The 11,223-nt window shown below is 41.2% G+C and overlaps 1 protein-coding gene across 5 annotated transcripts in view; it reads left to right on the forward strand.

The window, feature by feature from the left end:
* ZMAT4 (zinc finger matrin-type 4) overlaps positions 1-11,223 on the forward strand; it is a 761,540-nt gene that overhangs the window by 231,493 nt on the left and 518,824 nt on the right. For all 5 annotated transcript variants that reach the window (XM_068255194.1, XM_068255195.1, XM_068255191.1 and 2 more), the window contains exon 2: positions 4,040-4,144. In XM_068255194.1, coding sequence (XP_068111295.1) covers positions 4,040-4,144 — 105 coding nt within the window. The remainder of the gene's footprint in view (positions 1-4,039; positions 4,145-11,223) is intronic.

Consider the following 11,223-nt stretch of genomic DNA (forward strand, 5'->3'; position numbering starts at 1 on the left):
GACCAAAATGGAACTTTTTGGCCAAAATGCAAAACGCTATGTGTGGCGGAAAACTAACACTGCACATCACTCTGAACACACCATCCCCACTGTCAAGTATGGTGGTGGCAGCATCATGCTCTGGGGCAGCTTCAGCAGGGAGAGGGAAGCTGGTCAGTTGATGGGAAGATAAATGGAGCCAAATACAGGGCAATCTTGGAAGAAAACCTCTTTGAGTCTGCAAAAGACTTGAGACTGGGGCGGAAGTTCACCTTCCAGCAGGACAACGACCCTAAACATAAGGCCAGGGCAACAATGGAATGGTTTAAAACAAAACATATCCATGTGTTAGAATGGCCCAGTCAAAGTCCAGATCTAAATCCAATCGAGAATCTGTGGCAAGATCTGAAAACTGCTGTTCACAAACGCTGTCCATCTAATCTGACTGAGCTGGAGCTGTTTTGCAAAGAAGAATGGGCAAGGATTTCAGTCTCTAGATGTGCAAAGCTGGTAGAGACATACCCTAATAGACTGGCAGCTGTAATTGCAGCAAAAGGTGGTTCTACAAAGTATTGACTCAGGGGGCTGAATAATTACACACACCCCACTTTGCAGTTATTGATTTGTAAAAAATGTTTGGAATCATGTATGATTTTCGTTCCACTTATCACATGTACACCACTTTGTATTGGTCTGTCACGTGAAATTCCAATAAAATTGATTCATGTTTGTGGCAGTAATGTGACAGAATGGGGAAAACTTCAAGGGGGCCGAATACTTTTGCAAGTCACTATATACACACACATATATATATATATATATATATATATATTACACACATTAGCTGATAGCCCAGGCAAGTATTTGGCTGGTGTTGGTTCCGCCCAATTTTTCTAACCCTAACACACAATTACTCAATTACTAAATGACCTAGTTTGTGAGCTTTGCGATCTTTGGCATCAATAATTTGCGTTGCAATGAGATAAATCTGGCTGTTTGTGGCTCCGCCCTCTTTTCAGAATTTGAACCCCAGTCACCCAATGGCCAACTGTACCAGGTTTGAGGCTTGTGCCATTAACAGTGCAGGAATGGCAGCAATGAAATATTCCCCTTAAAAATCAATAGGTGAATTTTGATTGGCTTTTGTAGGCTCCACCCACTTTCATGAATATTAATCCCAGTCACCAACTGTGCGAAGTTTGAGAACCCTGCCATTATACATTTTATTCATCATGTACATTTTATCACTGTCATTACCAATTCTATAATTTGCTTTTGTATCATTCTTTGTATTTTGTCACTAATTACAGTATGTATCTTGTATATTGGTGTACACCATTGTCTGTATTAATATGTACCCCATGTTTGTTTCTTACTTTGTACAGCGCCACGGAATATGTTGGCGCTTTATAAATCAATAATAATAATAAACAGTGTAAGAATGGCAACAATTAACATTTTCCCAGTGAAATTTGAAATTTTGTATTAGAGGTGCCTACATTCTCCCCCCACCTGCTATGAAGGCATTTTGTATTGACCTGAGGAAGCGGGTCATGACCTCTGAAACACGTTGTCAGATTGCTTTTTGAATATAAACTTTTTGCCAGTTAAACTGGTGTCTATAACTTCTGAAGGTTGGGATAAGCAACCGTGTAAGTTGAAGAAGGTTGCTTGGTGCCCATAGTCCCCTTACCATAGCACAATATGGGGAGATTCCTGATGGGAAACTCCGTCCAGCAGTGTGACACTGGGGGGGGGGGTTTCTGATCCGGAGGGTTTACGTAGCCCTAATGGCCATGTTGAGCTGCATTTGGTACAACAAAAGGGCTACCTTCTTCTATGTAGTAGGTCCTCTCCCTTTAAGACATTTTAGTATGTCACAAAAGTGAGTACACCCATCACGTCTTTGTAAATATTTTACACATTTATTGGAAATGGTCCTACAACCCTGTCGGGCTATTTGTTACATAGTTACTTGGGTTGAAAAAAAGACATACGTCCATCGAGTACAACCAGTGTACAAAGTACAACACCAGCCTGCTCCCTCACATATCCCTGTTGATCCTGAGGAAGGGGAAAAACCCTTACAAGGCATGGTCCAATTAGCCCCAAAAGGGGAAAAATTCCTTCCCGACTACAGATGGCAATCAGATAAAATCCCTGGATCAACATCACTGGGCATTACCTAGTAATTGTAACCATGGGTGTCTCTCAACGCAAGGAAAGCATCTAAGCCCCCTTTAAATGCAGGTATAGAGTTTGCCATAACGACTTCCTGTGGCAATGCATTCCACGTCTTAATCACTCTTACTATAAAGAACCCTTTCCTAAATAAATGGCTAAAACGTTTTTCCTCCATGCGCAGATCATGTCCTCTAGTCCTTTGAGAAGGCCTAGGGACAAAAAGCTCATCCGCCAAGCTATTATATTGCTGTCTGATGTATTTATACATGTTAATTAGATCCCCTCTAAGGCGTCTTTTCTCTAAATAAACCCAGATCTTAGCTCTTCATGTAGATCACCCCCCCATGTAATGTGGTTGCCCCCTCCAAGCACATGGTGAGTGTTGCAGGGTCACCTGTCGTGTGTGCTTTTGTCTTGCCACCACGAGCACCCGTACCATGTGACACCGCTGCATGCAGTGACGTCAACGCAGGGGGAGGGGTCACGTGGTACATGCACGCGGCAGCAATAAAAAAAGACACGGGAGGAGGCGTGGCCGTGGACAAGTGTGCCTGCAACACTCAGTATGGGCCTGATGGATACACACATACACTTGGGGGAGACCAGCCAGGGGTCCATCGTCCATCAGGAAGACTAATACAGCTACCGCCACACACTTGATCGTGCCCCCCCCCCCAAAAAAAAAGATCAAAACGATTGGTGGCTATGTTGCAACATCAATCTCTGCCAGATTTGATCATTATGACTGAATCGACTGAATATCGATATCAAAAATTGATGCATATGGATATGTGAAAGCTGACTTTAAAGCAGGATTGTCTGCCATAAAATCAGATTCCATTGATCTGCTGCTTATTATGTACTCTACAACCTGACCCTGCATTGCAAGCATTCTAATATAATCATAAATGTTTCTGCTTTAATGAATCTTATCTCAGTCAGCCTAACTCAATACTGGTGCATTGCTGGGGAGAGGGAAGAGTGTTCTCTCCCCTCCCACATTCCTTCTCCTCACTGATTGACTGAGGGCAGTTCAGTGTGACAGGAGGCTGAGAAGGGAAATACACCTCACCCCTCTACAGAAGCTGCTGAAATACGATCTATGCTGTGCACAGGCGTTTACAAAGCATGCTAGATATGACAGTGCCGTACGAGGAAAGTAAACCAGAGATAATAAAATAGAAAGAATCAATACTTATCTGGGGCTTCCTCCAGCAGTCGGCCGTTCAGCTGCGATCAGCCCCTGTAATTGCTTCAGTCACGTCAGTCTGGATGTTCTGCGCATGCGCAGGAGGCATCCCGAGAAAGCCCCAGGTAAGTATTGATTCTTTCTATTTTATGATCTCTGGTACACTTAAAAGACGAACTCCAGTGAAAATAACGGAACGAACAAAATGCTTCATTTTTACAATAATTCTGTATAAATGATTTAGTCAGTGTTTGCCCGTTGTAAAAGCTTTCCTCTCCCTGATTTACATTCTGACATTTATCACATGGTGACATTTTTATTGCTGGCAGGTGATGTCACTGGAAGGAGATGCTGCTTGCTTTCTTTGGCAGTTGGAAACAGTTGGAAACAGCTTTTATTTCCCACAATGCAACAAGGCTCCCACAGTTTGATGTCAGAACCATGGTCCTGTGGGAGGGGTTTTACCACAACATCAGCCATACAGCGCCCCCTGGTGATCCGTTTGTGAAAAGGAATAGATTTCTCATGGGAAAGGCGGTATCAGCTACTGATTGGGATAAAGTTCAACCCTTGGTTACGGTTTCTCTTTAAGGCTTTGCTTGTTTTTAGGAGTTTTCTGCTGTTTACGGATGTGGTTATGAGTTGTTACTTAGCTGCTTCTCTCTTGTTGTGTTTTTCCGTTTTCAGATGAAGTCTGCAGAAGTGGAGGACAGAGGATTGTTTACGGAGACTTACTGTAAGATCTGCAATGCGCAGTTAATATCGGAGTCTCAGAGGGTGGCGCATTACGAGGTAAGCCTAAGACACCTGCGCTCCATAAAACTCCATACTGAAAAAACGGCTCTGTTTATAAGATCAGACACGAGTCTGGCTGTTTATGGCATTCTGCTTGATTTACAGGCAGCTCGGAAGGGTCATCCGGCCTTTAGCTGCTATATCTGCGCTGTGATCAGACTGTTGCATTATTCAGAGCTTTATTTTACCTCTCGAGAGCTTAATTCCCAAGTCTGTCCATTATTCATATCCATCAAGTGTGGCATCCGAAATGCGCTTTACTGAGCAAGAGAAACTACAAGAAATCTCAGTCATAGGACCTCATTCTGCATGCACCCGGCAGATGGGATAAAAAGATTCAGCCCATTAAATATCACCCCTCCCATGTAGCACTGACATCTCCTGCAGCACATTACAGAGTACATAGTCATGTCACTGACTGTCCTCAGAAGAGCTCACAATCTAATCCTACCATAGTCATAGTCTAATGTCCTACCATATTATTATGTATGTATATAGCACTGACATCTTCTGCAGCACATTACAGAGTACATAGTCATGTCACTGACTGTCCTCAGAGGAGCTCACACTAATCCTACCATAGTCATAGTGTAATGTCCTACCATATTATTATTATGTATGTAAATAGCACTGACATCTTCTGCAGCACATTACAGAGTACATAGTCATGTCACTGACTGTCCTCAGAGGAGCTCACACTAATCCTACCATAGTCATAGTGTAATGTCCTACCATATTATTATTATGTATGTATATAGCACTGACATCTTCTGCAGCACATTACAGAGTACATAGTCATGTCACTGACTGTCCTCAGAGGAGCTCACACTCTAATCCTACCATAGTCATAGTCTAATGACCTACCATATTATTATTATGTATTTATATAGCACTGACATCTTCTGCAGCACATTACAGAGTACATAGTCATGTCACTGACTGTCCTCAGAGGAGCTCACAATCGAATCCTACCATAGTCATAGTCTAATGACCTACCATATTATTATTATGTATTTATATAGCACTGACATCTTCTGCAGCACATTACAGAGTACATAGTCATGTCACTGACTGTCCTCAGAGGAGCTCACACTAATCCTACCATAGTCATAGTCTAATGTCCTACCATATTATTATGATGTATTTATATAGCACTGACATCTTCTGCAGCACATTACAGAGTACATAGTCATGTCACTGACTGTCCTCAGAGGAGCTCACACTCTAATCCTACCATAGTCATAGTCTAATGTCCTACCATATTATTATTATGTATTTATATAGCACTGGCATCTCCTGCAGCACATTACAGAGTACATAGTCATGTCACTGACTGTCCTCAGAGGAGCTCACACTCTAATCCCACCATAGTCATAGTCTAATGTCCTACCATATTATTATTATGTATTTAAATAGCACTGACATCTCCTGCAGCACATTGCAGAGTACATAGTCATGTCACTGACTGTCCTCAGAGGTGCTGACACTCTAATCCTACCATAGTCATAGTCTAATGTCCTACCATTTTATGTAATTTATATAGCACTGACATCTTCTGCAGCACTGTACAGAGTACATAGTCATGTCACTGACTGTCCCCAGAGGAGCTCACAATCTAATCCTACCATAGTCATAGTTTAATGTCCTACCATATTATTATTATGTATTTATATAGCACTGACATCTTCTGCAGCACATTACAGAGTACATAGTCATGTCACTGACTGTCCTCAGAGGAGCTCACACTCTAATCCTACCATAGTCATAGTATTATGTCCTACCATATTATTATGTATTTATATAGCACTGACATCTTCTGCAGCACATTACAGAGTACATAGTCATGTCACTGACTGTCCTCAGAGGAGCTCACAATCTAATCCTACCATAGTCATAGTCTAATGACCTACCATATTATTATTATGTATTTATATAGCACTGACATCTTCTGCAGCACATTACAGAGTACATAGTCATGTCACTGACTGTCCTCAGAGGAGCTCACAATCTAATCCTACCATAGTCATAGTCTAATGTCCTACCATATTATTATTATGTATTTATATAGCACTGACATCTTCTGCAGCACATTACAGAGTACATAGTCATGTCACTGACTGTCCTCAGAGGAGCTCACACTCTAATCCCACCATAGTCATAGTCTAATGTCTTACCATATTATTATTATGTATTTATATAGCACTGACATCTCCTGCAGCACTGTACACAGTACATAGTCACGTCACTGACTGTCCTCAGAGGAGCTCACACTCTCATCCTACCATAGTCCTAGTCTCATGTCCTACCATATTATTATTATGTATTTATATAGCACTAACATCTCCTGCAGCACATTACAGAGCACATAGTCATGTCACTGACTGTCCTCAGAGGAGCTCACAATGTAATCCTACCATAGTCATAGTCTAATGTCCTACCATATTATTATTATTATGTATTTATATAGCACTGGCATCTTCTGCAGCACATTACAGAGTACATAGTAATGCCACTGACTGTCCTCAGAGGGGCTCAAAATCTAATCCTACCATAGTCATAGTCTAATGTCCTACCATATTATTATTATTATGTATTTATATAGCACTGACATCTTCTGCAGCACATTACAGAGTACATAGTAATGCCACTGACTGTCCTCAGAGGGGCTCAAAATCTAATCCTAACATACATAGTCATGTCACTGACTGTCCTCAGAGGAGCTCACACTCTAATCCTACCATAGTCATAGTGTAATGTCCTACCATATTATTATTATGTATTTATATAGCACTGACATCTCCTGCAGCACATTACAGAGTACATAGTCATGTCACTGACTGTCCTCAGAGGAGCTCACACTCTAATCCTACCATAGTCATAGTGTAATGTCCTACCATATTATTATTATTATTATGTATTTATATAGCACTGACATCTTCTGCAGCACATTACAGAGTACATAGTCATGTCACTGAATGTCCTCAGAGGGGCTCACAATCTAATCCTAACATACATAGTCATGTCACTGACTGTCCTCAGAGGTGCTCTCAATCTAATCCCACCATAGTCATAGTCTAATGTCCTACCATATTATTATTATGTATTTATATAGCACTGACATCTTCTGCAGCACATTACAGAGTACATAGTCATGTCACTGACTGTCCTCAGAGGAGCTCACAATGTAATCCTACCATAGTCATAGTCTAATGTCCTACCATATTATTATTATGTATTTATATAGCACTGACATCTTCTGCAGCACATTACAGAGCACATAGTCATGTCACTGACTGTCCTCAGAGGAGCTCACAATGTAATCCTACCGTAGTCATAGTCTAATGTCCTACCATATTATTATTATGTATTTATATAGCACTGACATCTTCTGCAGCACATTACAGAGTACATAGTGATGTCACTGACTGTCCTCAGAGGAGCTCACACTCTAATCCTACCATAGTCATAGTCTAATGTCCTACCATATTATTATTATTATGTATTTATATAGCACAGACATCTTCTGCAGCACATTACAGAGCACATAGTCATGTCACTGACTGTCCTCAGAGGAGCTCACACTCTAATGCTACCATAGTCTAATGTCCTACCATATTATTACTATGTATTTATATAGCACTGACATCTTCTGCAGCACACAACAGAGTACATAGTCATGTCACTGACTGTCCTCAGAGGAGCTCACACTCTAATCCTGCCATAGTGTAATGTCCTACCATATTATTATTATGTATTTATATAGCACTGACATCTTCTGCAGCACTGTACAGAGTACATAGTCATGTCACTAACTGCCCTCAGAGGAGCTCACAATCTAATCCCACCATAGTCATAGTCTAATGTCCTACCATATTATTATTATTATTCTGTATTTATATAGCACTGACATCTCCTGCAGCACATTACAGAGTACATAGTCATGTCACTGACTGTCCTCAGAGGAGCTCACACTCTAATCCTACCATAGTCATAGTGTAATGTCCTACCATATTATTATTATGTATTTATATAGCACTGACATCTCCTGCAGCACATTACAGAGTACATAGTCATGTCACTGACTGTCCTCAGAGGAGCTCACACTCTAATCCTACCATAGTCATAGTGTAATGTCCTACCATATTATTATTATGTATTTATATAGCATTGACATCTTCTGCAGCACATTGCAGAGTACATAGTCATGTCACTGACTGTCCTCAGAGGAGCTCACACTCTAATCCCACCATAGTCATAGTGTAATGTCCTACCATATTATTATGTATTACTTTAGCGACCTCTGAGCTTATTGTTTATACTACTCTGCCTGGTCTAATGGTGTGAACACACTTGAAATATTCATGAAAGATCACAGACCAATGTTACCCCCTTCCATGTAGTATGAGAGCCATACCTACACAGTCTATTCTATGGAGCTGAGCTCCCCATCAGACAGAAATCTTACCCCCTTCCATGTAGTATGAGAGCCACACCTACACAGTCTATTCTATGGAGCTGCACTCCCCATCAGACAGAAATCTTACCCCTTCCATGTAGTATGAGAGCCACACCTACACAGTCTATTCTATGGAGCTGATCTCCCCATCAGATAGAAATCTTACCCCCTTCCATGTAGTATGAGAGCCACACCTACACAGTCTATTCTATTGAGCTGCACTCCCCATCAGACAGAAATCTTTGCAAGATGCTGCACACACAGATGCTGTACAGACAGATGCTGTACAGATTCAATAGATCAGTATCTGTAAAAGATCTGTTACTGCCAAACATCCGTTCCTGCAAAATGCATTCATAGTCTATGAGATCTGCAGATCATCATACACACCTTGTTTAACAGACATTCATCTGCAGATCTGAAAATCCATCCTGGTGGATCTGATCTGCAGATGATTGCCTGTTAAGCAAGGTGTGTATGATGATCTGCAGATCTCATAGACTACGAATGCATTTTGCAGTAACAGATCTTTTGCAGATACTGATCTGTTGAATCTGTACAGCATCTGTCTGTACAGCATCTTTGTGTACAGCATCTTGCAAAGATTTCTGTCTGATGGGGAGTTCAGCTCCATAGAATAGACTGTGTAGAGTATGGCTCTCATACTACATGGAAGGGGGTAAGATTGGTCTGTGATCTTTCATTAATCTTTCAAGTGTGTACACACCATTAGTGTGGCCAGTTTGTTCATAGTATTCATTATCTATTTTGCTTCATACTACATGGAGGTAGCAAAATTGTCCAATCATTGACCAATCAAAATTGAAGGTGTGTACCAGGCTTTAAAGGAGTTATTAGGAAAAATGAATAAAATAAGTGCTACTTACCGGGGGGCTTCCTCCAGCCCAGAACTCCCAGCACGTCCCTCGCCGCAGCTCTGCCCGCAGCTCGCTCTCGGTCCCCGGCGATGATGTCAGTCACCGCCACGTGGGCCGGAGCTGACTGCGCAGGCGCAGAGCTACTACCTCCAGGTCGCCCTGACGTCATCGCCGGGGACCGGGAGCGAGCTGCGGCGAATGGCTGCGGGGAGAGCTGCGGTGAGGGACGTGCTGGGAGCTGGAGGAAGCCCCCCGGTAAATAGCACTTTTTATTTATTTTTCCCCTGATAACTTCTTTAAGCCGCATGCAATTTCCCATCAGATAGATGGGTCGCATAGAACATTTCCGACAGGTCTGATCTGATTTCCAATTGTTTTTCTGATCCATTTGCATAGAAGTGACCAGAAGATCAATCAGAAAAACCATCGGAAATCCGATCGGATCTGTCGGAAATTATCTATCGACCCATCTATCTGATGGGAAATTGCATGGTGTGTACCAGGCTTTAAGGGTACGTAAACATATCAAATTTTGATTGGCCAATGATAAAGCAATTTTATCACTTCAAAGTAGTATGAGAGCTATTAGATTTTGAATAATATGAGCAGATTGTGTCTGCAATCTCTCACACTACATGGGAGTGATAAAATCGCCCACTCTTTAGCAAACCAAAATGTGATGTTTGGATCCATCCTCAATACCAGGAGTTTGCCACAAATATCTTTGTTACACACTTTCAATAATGGTTGGACAATCGCTCACTAGTATGGTTTTAGCTTCTAAGGACGACAATGGTTAATTTGCATATATTCAGCAGTGATGCATTGTTGGAGACATCTCGGAGCTCACGCTAACCTGAATTATCGCAAATACTTTGTTTTAAGAAAGCAAACTTTTGTTTTCCATGTAATAGATAATGGCCTCAATTCTGGTAGGGTTATTAAACAAATTACCTCATGTGAGGTAATTTACCTCATGAGGTAATGACATTCAGCAATTCTGGTAGGTTTTAGTCATGTTTTACCTCATGAGGTAAATTATGAGGTAATAATAGCTATTCTCACGGAAATTAGGGGGCATGTTAGCACATAATTTACCGATCAGTTTAAAGGGGAACTGCAGTAAGAGGTATACAGAGGCTGCCATATTTATTTCCTTTTAAGCAATACCAGTTGCCTGGCAGCCCTGCTGATCCTCTGCCACTAATACGATTAGCCATAGCCCCTGAACAAGCATGCAGCAGATCAGTTGTTTCAGACTTTAAAGCCAGATCTGACAAGACTAGCTGCATGCTTGTTTCTGGTGTTATTCAGGTACTACTGCAGAGAAATAGACCAGCAGGGCTGCCAGGCAACTGGTATTGATTAAAAGGAAATAAATATGGCAGCCTCAGTATACCTCTTACTTCAGTTCCCCTTTAAGACCTGCCTGTACCTGGCGGTAAAGCCAATTTGTGTGCATTTTGCAGTTTTTTTAGTGGCGTTCTTATTGCTGCTTTAGTGTCGTTTCTATTCAGGCTGTGTAATAGAAAAGAATAGTCGAAATAAAATTCCAAATATTTACTAGATTTTTTTTTTTTTATAGAGAATGCCTATAAACTTACTTTTTATAGGGTGCTACCTAATCAAATACAACCTACCCCCTCAAAAAATAAAATATCTTCCAAAGACTATCTTAACTTATGGAAGACAATCAAAAACTATTATTTATTTACTGAATTCTTAAAATACCTCATGTTTTA

Source organism: Hyperolius riggenbachi, chromosome 10, assembly GCF_040937935.1.
Source record: "Hyperolius riggenbachi isolate aHypRig1 chromosome 10, aHypRig1.pri, whole genome shotgun sequence".
Taxonomy (NCBI): domain Eukaryota; kingdom Metazoa; phylum Chordata; class Amphibia; order Anura; family Hyperoliidae; genus Hyperolius; species Hyperolius riggenbachi.